This window comes from Balaenoptera acutorostrata, chromosome 18, assembly GCF_949987535.1.
Source record: "Balaenoptera acutorostrata chromosome 18, mBalAcu1.1, whole genome shotgun sequence".
NCBI classification, from domain to species: Eukaryota; Metazoa; Chordata; class Mammalia; order Artiodactyla; family Balaenopteridae; genus Balaenoptera; species Balaenoptera acutorostrata.
In genome coordinates this window covers 3,494,323-3,514,462 of record NC_080081.1, presented here as the reverse complement: position 1 = coordinate 3,514,462, position 20,140 = coordinate 3,494,323, and the positions used below count along the sequence as shown (strand labels likewise).

Genomic DNA, 20,140 nt, shown 5'->3' with positions numbered 1-20,140 from the left:
TGAAAGCGTCCTTTACCATTTGTCTGGTTGTTGTCTGTGACTCCTCTTAGGATACAGGTTTGCCGATGGCAGAGCGCTTGTCTCTCCGGGTGCACAGTAGACCTGCGTTCAGTATCTGTTGGATTACGGACTCTGAGGCGTGGCACTGGGGAGCGATCACAGCGAAGCAGTCATCATTCAGTTCAGGGAGGGGACTGTGTAAACGCCTCAGGAACTCATTCATGCCAGCAAAGAACACCATTACTGAGAGTGTGCAATAGTCAAGGAAAGTTATCAACATTTAACTCTGGATTATTTTTTGTAAATTAGAGCCGATTCTCTTCATAATGAGAGTTTGTGTGTGCTAAGGGTAGAACCATTATCTGCTTCCTGAGTGTGGAGACTGGCAAAACAGAAACGTGCTGAAGGGCCCAGAACCCATGTGTGGGAAGGGAAGAATAATTGGCTCCTTGTCTTTTCTGTGCCTTGAAGACACCCAGGCTTATTGAAGTGGAAACTGAAATTTACTAACAGGCAGAGATGTTTCCCAATAAACATGCCAAGGCTGTGTTATCTACTTGGGAAAGTTAAAACTTAGAGTGAACACAAAGAGATGGAAAATATATTAAGATGTTTGCATTTTGTTTTTTCAAACCTTGATTTTAAATAGACAGACAAATAAATAGTTTTCATCTTCATTGATGTCATCATCAACTACCCTTAGTGTTATACTCTCAGCTCTTTTAAAAGTTTCAGAATGGCCATCATCAAAAAGTCTATAAATAATAAATGCTGGAGAGGGTGCGGAGAAAAGAGAACCCTCCTGCACTGTTGGTGGGAATGTAAATTGACGCAGCCACTATGGAGAACAGTATGGAGGTTCCTTAAAAAACTAAAAATAGAACTAACATATGAGCAAGCAATCCCACTCCTGGATATGAATCCAGAAAAAACATGGTTCAAAAGGATACATGCACCCCAATGTTCATTGCAGCACTGTTTACAATAGCCAAGACATGGAAGCAACCTAAATGTTCATAGACAGATGAATGGATAAAGAAGATGTGGTATATACAATGGAATATTACTCAGCCATAAAAAAAGAAATAGTGCCATTTGCAGCAACATGGATGGACCTAGAGATTATCATACTAAGTGAAGTAAGTCAGACAGAGAAAGACAAATGTCATGATATCCCTTATATGTGGAATCTAAAAAAAATGATACAATGAACTTATATACAAAGCAGAAATAGACCCACAGACATAAAAAACAAACATGGTTATCAAAGGGGAAGGGGGTGGATAAACTAGGAGTTTGGGATTATCATATACACACTACTGTATATAAAATAGATAACCAACAAGGACCTACTGTATAGCACATGGAATTATACTCAATATTTTGTAATAACCTATAATAGAAAAGAATCAGAAAAAGAATATATATACATATATATATATATATATATATATATATACATACAAAACTGAATCACTTTGCTGTACACCTGAAAGTAACACAACGTTGTAAACCAACTATACTTCAATTAAAAAAAAGTTTCCAGGAATTCCCCGGCAGTCCAGCGGTCAGGACTCAATGCTTTCACTGCTGAGGGCCTGGGTTTGATCCCTGGTTGGGGAAGTATGATCCCGCAAGCCATGTGGTGTGGCCAAAAAATTAAAAAAAAAATTTTTTTAGTGAAAAAAAAAATTAAAAAAAATATTTCAGAGTGCTTTAATTGATTGCATCTCCTTTGAAGAACAGCATCTTTTAGTGCAAACAGCCTGGGCTTTGGAGATAAGCCAGTTGGGTTTAAATGTGAAAAGGCCTGCAGCAGGATTTAAATGAGGCAAAGTTGGAAAAGCACCTAGCAAAGTGCCTGGTACACAGTAGGTACTTTAAATGGTGATTCCTCCTCTTGGGATCCGGGAAGCCTGGGATCTTTGTTTCTTTTTGTACCCACTTACGGATGGGGAAAGTGAAGTTAAAAGGGACGTGGAGATGCCAGTATCAGGTTCAGGACTGGGGACCGTACTTTGGACTCCTGATTGAGGCACCGTTCACCTATAACACCCCCAGCATTACTGATCCTGGAGAGTGATGTCAAAAGTAGTGCGTGGGGGTGAAAGAGAGACTATTTGGCTGTATTAATTAATCAGCAGTGTGCTTTTGGTGATTGCTGATTGAAGGCATGATGGGCATTTCTGGGAAGAGATCTTATTAGTCATATACTGATAACCACTTGGGTGGGCAGAGTGATAGTGGGTGCTGGAAGTTTCTGGAAGCCAGTGGAAGGGCACCTGGAGCACTTGACCTTCTTGAAGGAGAGGGAGGTTTATCTCTTCCACCTCATTTCATCTTGAACAAAAATAGGTATAGCTCTATAAAATCCTTTCACTGCATATTATGTTACATATAATCTGCAAACATATATATTTTTTCAGTAGCAAAACTTTCTGGAAGACCTACTCACATAGATTTCTGGAAAGATGGAGGATCACAAGTATATTTCCAGTCAAGAATATTTCTGACATAAAATATTTTTTAAAACGTACAAGTCTTCAGAAGTCAAGAAATCAGTAGAAACTTTCTGTGCATGGACACTTGCATAAATGAGTCAGAAACATTTTTAACTTCAAAACCTATCATTTTCCTTCCATTATTCCAGTTTCATTTTAAACACAACAGAAAGGCCTGCATTTTCCCCATTCAGAAGAATATTAGAGTCTCACAGAAATTCGAATTTTTGGTTGTTTTGAATTTTTGGTTGTTTTCTTCCATCTAAAATCTCCTTAAAGATGGACTTCTAAAAAAAATCCTACTGATCAGAAATTCTTCTAATCCACAGCATTTTATTCACTGCTGGAGATGCGCTAACTAGGATGATACTGGTTTTGAAAGATGAAAGGTACTGAGGTCACTCTATGATGTGGGATTTGCTGAGTGCTGAATGCTGCTTTAAATTGAGCTTGTGTGTTGGCTTGAACAAGTGGGCATAAGGTCAGTCTTTTCTCTGAGCATAGAAGCTTGATGGTCAGAAGGTCACCACTTAGCCCTCCATTTTCACCTGATATTCTGTTAGTTGGTGACCAGAAAATAACAGTGGGGACAGCTATGACAGTTTATTTCCTATGTGTACAGATTTTTAGAAATATTCTCTTGAGCAGTTAATTACTTCAGGGTTAATATTATCAATAACAAGTGGAACATGTGTTCAGCATTTTGCTTAAGAAGGAAAAAGTAGGAAAGCAAATTTAATAATTAAGACCTCAACTTGAAATTACCACCTGATTAAATACTCATGGAGAAATGGAAAAGAAACCACACCACCTCATTCTAATTTTACCATCACCGTCGGGCTTTAATGCCGCTAATTAAAGGGGTATTTTGAAAGAGTCTTTCTTTATGCACTTTTGATAACTTTTCTAGAAGGTGTCTAATGAGACAACTTTTCTTAATAAGGTTTATTAATTTTGAGATTTTTTTAAGCACTGATCATTATTCTGACTGACTAAATTGACCACTTACAAAAGTTATAGGAATAAAACTCTGCAATAGCGGTTCCATTTGTTCAAGTAGATTTGCTATCTAAAACCCAAATTGGGAGACCTCACAGTTTTTGCTTTTAGAGGCTGGACTCTGGAATAATTAACAGCAGACTCATTACACGAAATTTGGTTTATAGTTCAAATGGAGGGAAAAATTAAATTCATTTTCCTTCCTAAAACTGCTACTTTTTTGATCCCAAAAATTATCGACCATGAATTCTTACTTCAAAGGGGAAAACTATAGTAATTCATAGTTGCATTTAAAATTCAAATACATAACTGTTTACTGACCATTCATAATGATAAGATTAAACCTAAATTCAAACAAAAAGAATACTCCAGAAACAGTAGGATTTTCAGCATGCCAAATATATTGTCCTAAGTTCTGATTAACACTAGATTCTGAATTTCCAATCCTATCTTTGAAGCAAAACTGGGATTTGGATTCCCAAATTGCATACTTTTGTCATTTCTCATGTACTATGAACGAAATTTCAACATGTATTTACGATGTCGGTTATTTTTTCTTTTGCTTTTGTAATGTTTAAAGGCAGAGGAACAAATAATGAATCCTTGATATGAGTCCTACTAATACATGTGAGGTCACAATAAACCAGGAAGATGACTGGCCACTATTCACATTGCACCTGCGTTACTTACAGACACATTACTTATCTCCTCCCTGACTAGAATGTAAACTTTATTGTTGAAGGACCAGTATCATTATCTACCACTGCACTACAAACCACGATTTAGCTCCCTCTTATAATTCCAGTATATTAGGTCTTGAAACCTTAGTACCATTCTGTATATTAAATTGTATCTTCATGAATTCACATAGTATTTGCCTTTGCTGCAGTGAGTTTCTTCCAGTGTTTCCAGCAGTGAGAGACCATTGTCTGTATCTCTTGTCCTTAATAGTGCAGCTATAAAAACCTTCTGAGCTGTTTGACAGTAATACTTGCTAATGTCTACAGCAGAGCATTTAAAATCAATGCCTACTGATATATACCCGAGCAATATGTACCTGCAAATTTTGAGACATTAATCAAGAAAATTCTAATACTTATTTTGGTGGCTTTGTTATAGGCAAGGACATGTCTTGTTTCAGATTATATTTGTGCACAAAAGTATATGTTGGGTCAGGAACAAGGTAAGAATGTCCCCTCTCACCACTCTCTTTCAACACCATACTGGAAATCCTAGCTAATGTAATAAGAAAAAGAAAAAAAAGGTACACATATTGGGAAGGAAGAAATCAAGCTGTCTTTGTTGATTTGATTTTAGAAATCTGAAAGAATCATCATCAACAACAACAACAACAAAAACTCCTGGAACTAATTAGTGATTGTAGCAAAGTTTCAGGGTATAAGGTTAATATACAAAAGTCAGTCGCTTTCCTGTGTATCATCAATGAACAACTGGAATTTGAAATGAAAAACACAGCACCATTTCCATTAGCACCAAAACAAAAATACTTAAGTATAAATTTAGCAACATATGCACATGATCTTCGTAAGGAAAACTACAAAACGTTGATGAAAGAAAGCAAAGAAGATCTGAATGGTGAGACACTCAATGTTCAATGAATAGGAAGGCTAGGAAGACTCAGTATTGTTAAGATGTCCGTTCTTCCCAATTTGATCTATAGATTCAGTACAATTCCAGTAAAAATTCCTGAGTTACTTTGTGGATATTGACAGAAAGTTTGTATGGAGAGTTAAAAGATCCAGAATAGTGAACACAACACTGAAAAAGAAGAACAAAATTGGAGGACTGGCCCTACCCAACTTTAAGACTTACTGTAAAGCTACAGTGATCAAGACAGTGTAGCACTGGTGAAAAAATAGACAAATAGATCAATGGAACACCAATAGAGAGCACAGAAATAGACCCACATAAACATGGTCAACTAATCATTGACAAAGGAGCAAAGGCAATTCAATAGAGAAAAGATAGTCTTTTCAATTAATTATGCTGGAAAAACAGAACATCCACAGGCAAAAAAACCACGAACCTAGGCACAAAGATATCACGAAAAATAGCTCAGATAGATCATAAATCTAAATGTAAAAACAAAACTATAAAACTTTTAAAAGAGAATAGAGGAGAAATTTTACGTGACTGTGGGTTTGGCAATGACTTTTTTTTAAATAAATTTATTTATTTTATTCTTGGCTGCATTGGGTCTTCGTTGCTGCGCGTGGGCTTTCTCTAGTTGGGGCGAGCGGGGGCTACTCTTCGTTGTGGTGCGCGGGCTTCTCACTGTGGTGGCTTCTCTTGCTGTGGAGCACGGGCTCTAGGCATGCGGGCTTCAGTGGTTGTGGCTCACGGACTCAGTAGTTGTGGCTCACGGGCTCTAGAGCACAGGCTCAGTAGTTGTGGCGCACGGGCTTCATTGCTCTGTGGCATGTGGGATCTTTCCGGACCAGGGCTCGAACCCCTGTCCCCTGCATTGGCAGGCGGATTCTTAACCACTGCGCCACCAGGGAAGCCCGGCAATAACTTTTCAGATACAACACTAAAAGCACAATCCATGAAAGGATTAATTGATAAGCTAAACTTCATTAAAATTCAAAATTTCTGTTCTGTGAAAGACACTGTTAAGAGAATGAAATGATGAGCCATAGGCTGGGAGAAAATATTTGCAAAAGACGTATTTGATAAAAAATTGTTGTCTAAAATATATGGAGAACTCTTAATATTCAACAATAAGAAAACAACTCAGTTTTTAAAATGGGCAAAATATCTGCACGGACATCTCACCAAAGAAGACAGGCAAATGGAAATAAGCATATGAGAAGATGTTCCACGTTATACGTCATCTAGGAAATGCAAATTCAGACAAGGATGAAATACCACTGCACACCTGTTAAAATGGCTAAAATCCAAAACACCAACAACACCAAGTACTGGCGAGGGTCTGGAGCAACAGGAACTCTGATTTATTGCTTATGGGAACGCAAAATGGTACAGCCACTCTGGAAGATAGTTTGGCAGTTTCTTACAAAGATCAGAGTCTTACCATATGATCTGGAAATCACATTCCTTGACATTTACTCAACTGAGTTGAAAACCACATCTGCACGTAATGTAGACATAAATGTTTATAGCAGCTTTATTCATAATTGCAAAAACTAGAAGCAACCAAGATGTTTTTTAATAGCTGAATGGATAAACAAACTAGTATATTCATGCAATGGAATAGTATTCACTAATAAAAAATGGGCTATAAAGCCATGAAAAGACAAAAAAGCAACTTTAAATGCATATTATTAAGTGAAAGAAGACAATCTGAAGGGGGCACATACTGTGTGATTCCAACTATATGACGTTCAGGAAAAGGCAAAACTATAGAGACAGTAAAAAGATCATTGGTTACCAGGGGTTGGGGGAGAGGGAGGGATGAGTAGGTGGATCACTGATTTTTAGGGCAGACTATTCTGTATGATACTGTAATGGTGCACACATGACATGCACATTTCTCAAATCCCATAGAACTGTACAACACAAAGAGTGAATACCAATGTAAACTACGGACTTTAGCTAATAATAGTGTATCAGTATTGGTTCATTCATTTTAACATATGTACCACTCTAGTGCAAGATGTTAATAATAGGGTAAACAGCGTGTTAGGGAGGGGAGAGAGAGGGTATGTTGGAACTCTCAGTACTTTCTGCTTAATTTTTCTGGACTTAAAAAATTTCTCTAAAAATAAAGTCTATTATTTTGTTATTAAAAGGTCTGTGCTTGAAAAGAAGCTCCATTATTATTTCTTCTAATTAATATGTGTAAATTTATGGAAATGAAACTAATAATGCCATTTGACAGAATCCCTTTTCTTTTCTTAACCAGCCAGAATTTATACATATATGCTAGAGAAATCCAGACTTGTTTCACAACCTCTTGGCCAGAGCAATTTTCTCATCTTCTCCTTGTTGATGGATGGGTTATCTGCTGAAGAAAAGTATGGACTCCACCTTAACAATTTATGTGCCCATCGGTAAGTGATTATGCATTTTCAGTCTGGTAGTTCTGCCTTCAAATTGTGGTTGCATTTTAGCGGTCTTAAATTTTCTTCTTATTTTTCAGAGAAGAAATGGTGACTTCTTTTAGGAGAATAATTGGATATACTATTAGATTAGAACTATCTGTATAACGGGGTTATTACCATTTATTGAGTGTTTAGGTGATGTTTTGTGTATGTGTATTAACTTATGTTTCTATTTTCCTAGTTTTCAGATCAGAATACAAAATTAGCGCACATATAAACTTTTATATTCCTTTGCTGTATTTTGGATATAACATTAGTTATGCATTTCTAATTTTCAGTAGTCTTTTGAAATAATGGGACATAATATTTGAGCAATTATGATTCATTAGTAACAGATGAGGTTACATAATGGCTTAAGATGAACAATACACGGGGGGCTGATTTTCTGCAATGCAGGAGGAGAGTGTTTGTTAAAACGAGGATGCCTTGGTCACAGGAGGGCCATGGAGGGGAGGGGTCTTAAGACCGTGAGCTGAGGGGTGTCTTTGCAACGTGTGCATTTCCGCCGACTGCCAGATCCAGTGTGTCTTCCCGCAAGGACTGGTCCAGATTTGGATGGGATGGGAACGAGCCAATAAGGAGAGTAAACCCCATTCAGAGGAGAAGTGGGTGAGAGAGAGGGAGCTGGGTGTGCGGGTCCAAACACAACAGTGAATTCCTGGCAAAGCAGGGAAGATCTGGACTCTGAAAGAGACATGGATGTACTTCAGATATCTATTGACACCTGATTTATTGTTTACTGGCTGTTTGTTACTGGATTCAAGAAGAATGGTGTGAGTGGTCATGATTTTATGAGAACTTTTGTGAGAGAAAATAAAGGATGCTTGGGGAGGAGGAGCGTGGCCTGAGGACCAATCATGTTGTTTGAGAGTTGAAGGTGGAGAGCTGATTGGACAAGTAGGTGGAGATGTCAAGTGCAAGCTGAGAGACGGGGGATTTTCCAGGGGCGACGGGGTCTTAATGGAGTGGCACCCCTAGACCTGTCGGAGAAGGGACAGAACAATATCTGTGGTCGCCATTGTTGGGGTTGGCGGGGGGTGAGTGATGTAGGGCGTGGGACCGGGGGAGGGGAATGAATTGGCCGTATTCGAAGTCACTGTTACGTGATTAACAGCTCTCATTCAGTTTCTTTGAAAGTATTACATCCAGCAGTATAGATACACTTTATCATGTCAAACAGGAGACATGAAGTAAGAAAGCCTTATCAAAATTGTTTTGTAAGTAAGAGACTATTTGGAGATTTACTGTCCCCCCAAAACAACAAAAATTCAGAAGAAGAAAACACCGATATCAAATCATGATTGCCCAGACGAAAGTGATTTAAAAATAGAAATTCTAAGCTACCAGAGCATTAGAAATGTTTTTTTTAATCAAATCCCTTCATTTCATGAAGGAGAAAATCAAACCCAGAACCATAAAGAGGTCTATACCGAAGTGAATATATTATACAACAGCAGTATTGAGAAACCGCATTACTTGGAATTCATTTTTTGTTTTTCTACATCGCACATCTCTAATGGGAGGAAAAGCCTCAGATCGGGGACTGTGGGGCAGGTGTTCAGGGCAGCCTGTGAGGAAGAAAAGTCTTGGAGTTTTGTGTTCCTGATCTTTCTTATTGCAAAAGCTCAAAGCTGATAGCAGACCATTGGCTTCGGTGCGTCCGCGCGTGTGCCCACGTGCGTGTACATGCGTGTGCCCACGTGCATGTACATGCGTGTGCCCACGTGCATGTACATGCGTGTGCTTGGCATTGCAGACGCGGAGCCACTGAAGAACAAAAGGCAACAATCTAATCCAGCATTCAGAGAGACAATTCAACTTCTTGGTCTGTGGCTTGGACCCCTCTTTTGAAGTGTGAGAGCGTGTAGGAGAAAACAAGCATTTCTTTATTGACCTCCATTCCAACATCCGTTTCTCTTTGCAAAAGAGGGTTTGGAATCACTTAGGCTATTTAGAAAGTCAAACGTCAGGGGTTGCTTTGTGAGAAGCTCCGACAGGAAAGAACTCAGAAAAATCATGAATAATTCAAGTCCCTTGAACAAAGAAGTTATTTTATTAAAATGAATTATAAATATCTAATGGGCACAAAACAACATTCCTCAATAAAAATGTACACCGCCACTCCGGATTCATAAACGATATCCATTGGAACATTTGTACAATGAGAACTCCACAGACAAAATATTCTTTCATAATAAGACAAGCTGTTTTGCAAGTTAGAATGCATTGTACATCCCAATATTTTTGTGATTTGTGTTATATGGATCTTCTAACAGTTACAGTATTCGTGGGTTTTCTCACTTTTACAGTGCTGGTCAGGCTTGAGGAGCTCATATTTGTATGATATTTGAATTTGGGTTGGGGTATCATCTTTGCTTAGTAATTACACATATTAGGTACCACAATTTTGGAAGTTGTTTGGCTGGTTTACAGTCAGTAGTATAAAGTTGAACTTGTTAGCCTTCTAACCTTTCAAAATTGATGATTCTTCTGAGTTTCCTCCTTGAAATCAGTATTCATAGGTAAAGTAGATCACTATGCATATAAAAATATAAACATGAGCAATATATAAATAAATCTGTATAAACATAAACAATATATAAATAAATATATAATATTGCTTATATATAAACAATATTATTATCATCACACCTACTTATCTGATTTTATTTAAAAGATGTTGATATGTCTATTAAATAGAACAAATCAGCACCTGTATTACCATCTGAATATTCCTTTGCTTATTCAGTACTTATTCCATAACATAACTTGTCTTGAAATTTTGATGAAGTATGTTGAGTCTTAAAGCAAACGTTACAAAATTTTGCAAGCCTGCCTCCTTCAAATACATCTTTTCTTTATTACTACCAATTCATTACCCACATGAAACATAAAATAGGCATGGAGCAGGAATTGTGAGCTGAAGGCATATCCAATATTTATCACGTGTCCTTACATGATTAGAACTCCAGAGAGAAGAAAGTATTGTTGTAACTAATGCTACTGTAATTAAAGCTACAAAAGTGTTTTGTTTTTTTTTTAACTTTGACTCTGTTTTTGGAACTAAAAGTTTTCAAAGTCTCACATGAAAATTTATGGAGGTTTATTTCAGTGTTAAATGCACCTAAAAATACTTCCTTGTTTGTAAAATTGGAACAGTATCTAGAACAAGCAGATAGCACTCTTGCTTATGGAATAGAAATGATACAGATATAGACATCAGCTCCTACAGCTTAACTGAACGAAAACAATATTTATAACACTTTGCATAAAATCTTTCTGGACAGATTGTTTAAACAACGGCAACAAGAAAAATGTCTGTAGGTCTTAACAAGAAAAATGTCTATAGGTCTCAACATTTTGAGCAGCGGCAGTGAGAGTGCATTGGTCGAGAATTCCCACTAGATGGTACACTCTCCACAAAGTTAGACGGGAGCAAAAAAAAAAAAAAATCCATCATTAAAGGTTTCTTTTTTATTTATGGTTCTTCCTATGATTTACTTTTTCTTTTTCCTGGCTGTTTGTTTTTCAAGTTTTATTTCAAAAAATTTTCAGTAATACTAACATTACATCTGGGCAATAAATGTCATTTATGTTTCTGGGAATTGAGATTTAATGAAAGTTAGAAATAGTCATTAATTGCTTATCTTCAACCTACTTTAAACAGCTTTTATGGGTGTAGTCCCAGAACAGTTGGGCTCTGAAATACAAAGAAATTATTCCTAATCTCCCTTCATATTGATTAATGATGGAAATGATTGTGGTGCTACATGAGAACATTCTCAGCAAAGGTCAGATTTTGAATTATAAGCTGAGAGCAAGTGATGTTTGACTCAGTGCATGACCTGTTTCTAACCTTGCGTGTTAGTGAAAGGAAACTCTGACTCACTGAGTACTTGAACTTGTAAGTGCTGCCGGGGTACACCTGTCACAGTAGATGCTGCAGCAATGAACTCTCAACGAATGTTCAGTTTTTGCTAAGGATTTATTACATGCATTGAACTTAAGTTGAGAAAGACACATAATTTGTAAAAAGGTAAGGGTAAACTTAAGTATTCTTTGAGGATGATCTTGTGATATAATAAAAGATTTACTCAGTACACATTTTAGGCATGCAAACTTGAAGGTGCTCCCAAGACAAAGATTTGAGACAGGAGGTGTTATATTTTTTTTCTTTTTAAAAAAAAACTTTATTGAAATATAGTTGATTTACAATATCATGTAGGTTTCAGGTATACAGCACAGCGATTCGGTTATACATGTATATATATTTTTTCACATTCTTTTCCCTTACAGGTTATTACATAATATTGAGTATAGAAATCACAGATATTTTCATTTCATACTACGGTAGTTATAGATATCTCCAAGTATCATTTACACTCTCGCTGCTTTAGATTTACAGTAGTTATGAGACTTATGGCTAGATCTTGTTTTTGTTTGTTTGTTTTTAATTTAATTTAATTTTTTTATACAGCAGGTTCTTATTATTTATCTATTTTATACATATTAGTGTATGTATGTCAATCTATAATCTATTTCTAACTGATTCTATTATTAATTATTATATAAATGATAATCACAGTCGTAATATATGCAACTTATGGAGCACTTACCATAGGTCGGTCCCTCTCCTAGTTCTCCCTTTTCTCGGCGAATCCTCGCCGGTAATTAAGCAGAAGATGCAGGACCGCATTCTCATTGGATGGCCCAGGACATGAGGATGGAGGGGTCAACCAGGAGCCAAGTTTGACTCTTGGCCATAACCCTGTATTGTCTCTGCAACAACGTTGCCTATAAAATAACACCAGCTGCCTTTGCACCTTTGCATCAAGGAGATTTGAAAGAAAATGAGAGGGAAAGCACAAGGTCAGTCTGTATGTGTGTTTTTATTTACAATCGGTTAAGCAAAACTAACTTAGGACATGCTAGACTCTGTTCCCTCTAACTACCATAAAAAGCAATTCTGGGTCATTTCTTTATCCAGTAACATAAGAAAAATTTTGAAGTGCATTCATTACGCTAGCTGAAGGTTACATTGAAAATAGAAAGAGGGTTGGATCACCCCTGCCAATGAGCAGGTAAATTTCACTTGTGAAAAGCCAGCAGGAAGAAGTCAGGGCCCATGGCTTTCTAACTTCCTTCCATTCGTGAATTACATCCACCCAGCAGTGGAGGGGGGAGATGAAGGAGTACGCAGATGTCAGGCACTGCCCTCGGCCTCTAGCTTGTCCTCAGAACCCTACGGAAGAGGGAAGAAGAGCTGCGGTAACCTAAGTTGTGTTCGTAATAAATATGAAGCACAGATACGTGCTACTTAGCACATAGCCTTCCTCAAGGCCACTTAGCTGGTAAATGTAGTCAGTGAAAGAGCCTGGTTCCAAACCCAGGTATATTTTTGGCTTCCAGTTTTCTGTTCATCAGAATTGCTTGATTCCTAGTGTCAGATGCCCAACTCTCACACGCTTAAGAACAAAAAAAAAAAAAAAAAAGGAGGACTCAGAGGGTCACATAACTGGAGAAAAGAGAAGTTACGCTTGGGTGGGACAACTAGACCCAGGAACTCAAGTGCTGCCTCTGTGTCTCTCTGTCTCTGTCTCTCTCTGTGTCTCAGTCTCTGTCTCTCCCTTTCTCTCTCTCTCTCTCTCTCTCTGTGTCTCTCTGTCTGTCTCTGTCTCTCTCTCTGTGTCTCAATCTCTGTCTCTGTCTCTCTGGCTCTGTGTCTGTCTCTCCCTCTCTCACACACACACGTCTGTTTTACTTGGCTTGTGTTTCTAACACGGGGGGGAATCCAACACAGGCAGCCCTAACCTTCCACATCTCAGGAACCCTGGACGGAAAGCAAAGCTGTCTTTCTCAAAGACGCCACCTTGGCGCCCAGCACAGGCTGGGCCTGTGTCTCGTTTGCACAGCTTCTCATCTGTGTGCTTCTTCAATCCCACCCCTTACACTCAGGGCAGATCAACATTTGATAAATTCCAATTTAACTATAAACTTCCTAGCTCCAAAGTCTTTAATAAATATTGCTTTTCTGTCATATCATGTGAAGTCTCCTGGCCTTGTTGCAAGGCAACAGAGCTGACCAGGCCTCAAGGAATTTAGGGGAAGGGGTTGTTAACATGTTCTTTGAGGTTTTCTCTGTAGTTGCTCAGCCTATAGGAGTGGAGGTGAGTATCAGTCAAGTGAAAACTTAGTTGTTTGCTGATTGAAGAAAATAGACTTTCAAAAATCCAAAAATCTAATTTTTAGTATATATATATTTACATATGTATACAAATAAATAAATACACACATACACACACACACACACACACACACACACACACACACACATATGAATAAAGAACATATGTTTTCCCCAGAGTTTAGGATGAGGGCAGTTGTGGCTTGTGTAGTGTAGCTTGCATAGGTCTGAAAACATGGCAATAATTGTTTCTCACCTAAAGGAAGACTCATCCCACCTCAGGACCGCAAGGCAAGCACTCACTGAAAATGACCTTCACATCTGCTCCTGTGACCTTCCTCCCTCCTTCTCAGTCTCTCTTTGTCTCTCTCTGTCTCTCTTCCTTTAAAATTATTTCCTCTTAGAAATTACTGCATTGTATTCTAAGTTATGAGGAACTGTATTGAGATGCTAAACAGGCAAGGTGTAGAGAATAATCCACGTGTAAGTGGGGGCGTGGCTTTCGCAGGCTGCAGAAGCTTGTAGAGGAGACCACAGTCTCCCCAAGTGCTTGTTTGGTGACTCCACTGTCATTTTGGAGGGACTTGTTCCCAGTTCTGTGTGTGTGAATTTGTCTCCTTTCCAAACCCTGTGACTGTAGCAGACAGCACCCCACGCTCGGCTGTGACGCTTCTCCAGTTCCGTCCACCCATATCTGCCCGGCGGATGCAGTCGGTGGTGGTCCTTCTCCCCCAGCCCACCAGCCAGTCTCCCCGGCCCCTTGCACTTAGCAGCCCCACGTGGCTGTGCTCCCTGGGCCTTCCTCGGGGTCAGGAGTGGGGCGACCGTCTCCTTGTGACAGGCCTGCTGAGTGATTCAAGCTCAGAGCCCAGGTGACGGTCACTCAGCCTCCCAGCCCACGTCTGCTCCAGCCTTGTCCCCTTACTGACTCAGTGACCATTCCCCGGTTTTCTGAGACACGCCACAAAAATCTGCGCTGTCCACACACACACACTCCCCCATGATCTCCCCAGTTTCCTTTGCGGTTCACAGAAAGGATGGCCTTGACAGGGCGCAGTGCTGTCCGTCATCCTATCCATACAACCACATCACTGAGTCGATAAACACTGGCCGCTGTTAGCAAAGAGGCACCTGTGCAGCCTGTGAAGTCAAGTCCCGTACCTGCTGACGTTTAGGGGGACTCGTCCTCTGTATGGGGTGACTGTCTTTTGCTCGTCATCAATATTCTGTGACAAATATGTATAAACTACTAAGAGCAGTGCACTTAGCTGAAAGGACACAGTTTCAATTTATTTATTTTTGGCTGCGTTGGGTCTTCGTTGCTGCGCGCGGGCTTTCTCTAGTTGCGGCGAGCAGGGGATACTTTTCGTTGCAGTGCGCAGACTTCTCATTGCCGTGGCTTCTCTTGTTGCGGAGCACAGGCTCTAGGCCCACGGGCTTCAGTAGTTGTGGCACGTGGGCTCAGTAGTTGTGGCGCACGGGCTCAGTTGCTCCGCGGCATGTGGGATCTTCCCGGACCAGGGCTCGAACCCGTGTCCCCTGCCTTGGCAGGCGGATTCTTAGCCACTGCGCCACCAGGGAAGTCCCAAGGACACAGTTTAAACCCGCCTCTTGCTGGCTGGGTAATTTGGGAAAATCGGGCAACCTCTCTCTGCTTCCCTTTGCTCCTCCGTGACACAGGGCTGACCTCGGAGCTCTGCTGTGAGTGAGGACTGCGCAGGCTGCCTGGAGAAGGTCCTAGAAAGCGGCACACAAGGAACAGCAATATTGTTGATACTATTATAGGAGGTTCTTTCCTATCAGAGTCACGTGGGGACAGCTGAAGGGATAATTGTTTTGAAAAAGATGACGAGCTAGTGTCAGAACTTGAGTTCTTGTAGAAGCGCTGGGTCTGGGGAAGGCTTCTTCCAAGCCTGTGTCTCTGCCCCCATGCAGCTGGGCCCAGGGACCTTCCCCAGCTTCTGCTGCGTGAGTCGGGCTCTGAGTCTGCGGTCACTGTGATGTATTACTTGTTTCAGTTATCGAAACGTAATTGGATCTTTTGATGAAGATCAGCACAGCCCTTTTGAAGAGGTGAGGGCGACTGAGAGCAGGTGCGGGAAGGAGGACGGGTTGGTGGGGGGGGCACGGCCGCAGCGGGTGCTGATGGGCTGAGAAATCAGGGGGTCTCCCATCAGCCCTGCGGCCGGGCTTCTCCGACAGAGAGCGCCTCGTTACTCTTACTGAGGTAGCAGGGAAAGTGCAGCCCTGGGCAGGACCTGGACACTCCTGGAGGGCTTCCTGTTCACGGTTTCCCTGCGGCAGAAAATCAGTTCAGAGGCTTCAGATGCTTTGCCTTTCTGTACCAGCTAGAAGTAGAAAAACAAACGAAAAAAAAAAAATAGAGATTTTCTTTAAGTCCAAAACCCTGCACTTATTTAATCAGAGATGATGATGACCTCAATACGATTTTGGAATGCACGATTTGTTACCAATAATCTGTCTCCTCAAGTGGATTCTGTTAGTTCAAACCAGATGTGCGTTGTGCATATTTCAGGGTGGGTTCTGAGACTGATAACATGATGTGGATATTTATGTAGAATCCTACGGTAAAACGTGTGTGTTTATGTGTGTGCACACAGATCTAAGATTGCGTTCCAGGCCGTGATAAGACGGAGCACTTTGAAGCTAAGGCTGTTTATTCTTGTAACTCCACAGGGGAATCTGAAAGCGTGTGGGAAGAATAATTAAAATCAAATAACCAACATTTGCTCGGGCTAAGAACTTGATGTTTATCATCTCACTTTATCCACAGCCCAGCCTGACACAAGGTTGAGTGAATCACCCAAAGTCCCATCCTAGGAGTCTCTCTTAAACACCTCACATTTCTGCCTCTCAAACCCTGATTTCTCGATAACAGATGAAAGATTTTGCAGAAATATTTGAAAAGGAGCCACAAAAGATCAGGGTACCCAGAGAAAGGCTCTCTGACCCCTGAGGGGAGGCTGGGGCCCCCGAGGGCACAGATCACAGCTGCTCCTCCCGTCTGGGTACCCGGTAGCCCGCTGGGAGGAAGCTAGCTGACCAAAGGATGCCGTTAAATGTGGTTCAGACCCGGGCGAATTCAGACACAGAGAAGAATGAAGAGGTACAGGAACTGGTGATAAAGTGAAGACAGGGCAGCTAAGTGAGTGTCTAAGGGTGTCCAGCTCGGGCGGGATCACTGCACAGGAAGGGGGCTGCTGACTGCTGACGGGGCGACTGCTGAGGGCTGTGGGGTCTCATTCCCAGGGAGGATGGAGAGGGAAGGAGAAACCGGACCTCTGGCCCGTCTGGCCCCGCCCCGCCTGCCCCGGCCCACCCGTCCACCAGCACCACGTCCACTCTCCCTTCCCCCAAGACCCAGGCTTCTCGGGCCTCTGTCTGCAGCCTTTCCTCACCTTCTGCAGTCTCTGGGCCCGCTCTTTCATGCAGATTCAGAATTCTCAGTTTTCAAGCCAAGCAGTTTGGGGTCCTTTGTTTCTTGCTTGTTTGAAGGTTTCTGCCACCCCAGGACTTTGTGTTAACCTCATCGTTAATTAAAATCAGATTTTATGGTTACACGAATTACCCCGGAGCCAGACCTTCCCCACCCAGCAACTGTTTACTCTGATCTCAGAACCCGGGTGAGAAGCTGTTCGCTGTGTCTGTTCGGACCGTGGGCTCTCTCATCACTGAACTCTCTCAGCTACGTGCGGCTTCATCCCAGAACCTCAGAGGAAGCAAAGCCCTTCTCCCGTCCTCCACCACCAGTTTATGGCCTTGGTTGGCTTAAGAGGAATTAGCATATTAAAACATTCGCATGCTGGCGCTAATACATAAATCAGATACTGATATGAATACGTATTTGCCCCCCGGGGCACGTGGACGTCTCATAGAAATCTCCAACTGGACGTGTCCCATCTGAGCTCCTGATGAGCCCAGCCTCCCTGACCCCAAACCTGCGCCATCCTCCGCTGGCGATGCCGGTCTTCCAGCCGCCAAGACGAAGTTCCCTGGAGCCTCCTTGATGCCCTTCTGCTCGCAACCACAGGCGACCCATCAGCTGGTCCCACTTCCCACTCTCCACTGCCGCCACCCCAGGTGTCACCCGCGTGTCTCCTCTGGATGACGGCACAGGTGTCCCTGGTCCCCGTCAGGGACCAGTCCTCAAGGCAATAGCCAGAAGGGTTCTTTGAAGCCCTCCTCCGCCAGCCCTGCAGTTTCTCCTCATTCCCCTGAGGGTAGGGATCCGAGGCTCTATGACCTGGTCCCTCGGCACTGACCTCCCCGGTCTCCCTGCCTGGCCACACCGTGGCCTCCGTATCCTGCTTTGAGTACCTTCCCACCTAGCTTTGCTCTCGCTGGCCCTCTCCCCAGAATGCTCTTCCTCCAGACTCCACCTTGGCTCCCTCCTTACGTCTCCGAGGCTTTGCTCACATCTCCCCTTCCCAGCGAGCCTCCTCACAGGACAGCCCCCGAACCTCGAGCCCTGCACCCCCAAGCCCTCTTCACGCTCTGCTCACTTCCCTCCGTAGAACTCAGCACCTTAACACATGCCAGGATTTACTCGTTCAGGGTACCCTCCATGCCTCGTCTGCCCCCCGCGGGAAGTTACCCTCCATGACAGTGTGGCTGATCGTCTGAGTCACGGACCAGTTGCAAGTGGCTGGAATTGCTCTTGGCGCAGGATAGGCTCTGAGTAAATCCTTGTGAACTGTGGCACATATGAAAGTGTCTGTTTAACTAAAGTCGCTGAGAGTGTCTTATCCCCCAAATTGTTGCTGGCGCTCAAGATAAAGAAGGTTTTCAAAATGATGTCATGGCTTTCCTCATTTGGGTTATTATTTACCGTAACCTGGGGCTTTCCAGCACTCATCCTGAGGGTGTTTATTTTCAGACTTTGTATCTGTTCTGACACGGCTGTCTCTTTTGCAGTTTGAACTCTTTGGGCTGCATGAAACTTCCTTAGAGAACCTGGGAGGAAGCAAAGGGTTTCTGCTGTCTTCACCGTCAGTTTAGGGCCATAGAGTCAAAACATGTGTTTAAATATACCCAGTAGTCTCTGCGTTTATAGAGAGAAAAGTTCATTTGGATGGGACGCTGGCTCGTCTCTCCGCCCCGCTGGACGCCCCTGCTAAGATGTGCGAGGTGTCCTGAGGGTTTGTAGCACATAAGTTGAATCGAAGGAGCTGTGAGTGGGTGGGATTGACCTCCCATCGTGGCTTCTTCCCGTCTCACCAGTGGCCCTGTTGGCTGTCCCTCCTTTCCCCGTGTTCCTGCTGCCGCCCTGGGCTTGGCTGTCATCCTTTCTCACCTGACATTCTTCAAGTCTCCCCAACACCGACTGACCCCGCTACCATCCCTGCCCCGCTCTCTTTCGGAAGCAGCAGTCGGATCCCGTCCTGCCCACACCCCTTAAGACCTCCTAGCGTTTTTCCCTGGAGGACAGAATGAACTGCAGTCTCTGGGCTTCACCCACGGGGCCTCCAGCCCGGCCTCTGCCCCCTCATCCCCGGGAGACACACGTCTCCAGGAGCAGCTGAGGAGGCCTTGTGGCCGGGCTGAGGGGCGAGTAAGAAGCGGGGGCTGAGGACGGAGAGGTGGACACAATGCCACTAGAAAGAGAAGCAGAGGTACCGGCTGAGTCTAAATGTCCATGGAGACGGGAGAGCAGCACAGAGCAAGCACCTAGAGACCAAGGGCCACAAGAAGAGAAACAGGACTGGTGTTTTCTAATGCGTTTTCTGGAGAGAAATAGGAGCAAGACCACAAGCGAAGGCTCCCCTGTGGGCTTATCCCAGACAGGCTCTTTCCGCACCTAAAGGACATGCCGTTCACGCTGACAGATGCTCTGGACTGTATCCAGTTCATAATCAGGACACCTTTTGAATTGCTGGTGCCAAAAACATTTAGACGTGGGTGAGGGAGATTAAGAGGTACAGGCTTCCAGCTGCAAAATAAATGAGTCACGGTACGAAATGTGCAACGTGGGGATTATAGTCAATAACTATGTAACATCTTTGTACGGTGACAGATCACAGCTAGCCTTCTCATGGTGATCAGTTTGAAATGTATAGAAATATCGAATCACTGTGGTGTGTAACAGGAACTAACATAGTGTTGAAGGTTTATACTTCAAAAACAAACAAGCAAACAAACTCAAAGAAAATGAGGTCAGATATATGTTTACAGAGGTGAGGGTTTAGGGGAAGGGGAATTAGATGAAGGTGGTCGAAAGGTACAACCTTCCACTTACAAGATGAATAAGAGCTAGGGGTCTAATGTACATCAGGATGAGTATAATTCACACTGCTGTTTTTATCTATAAAGTTCAGAGAGTAAATCCTAAGAGCTCTCATCACAAGAAAACA

The 20,140-nt window shown here is 42.2% G+C and overlaps 1 protein-coding gene across 1 annotated transcript in view; it reads left to right on the top strand.

The window, feature by feature from the left end:
- MYO16 (myosin XVI) overlaps nucleotides 1–20,140 on the top strand; it is a 545,489-nt gene that overhangs the window by 300,365 nt on the left and 224,984 nt on the right. Inside the window, exon 16 of the mRNA XM_057532523.1 lies at nucleotides 7,387–7,534. Coding sequence (XP_057388506.1) covers nucleotides 7,387–7,534 — 148 coding nt within the window. The remainder of the gene's footprint in view (nucleotides 1–7,386; nucleotides 7,535–20,140) is intronic.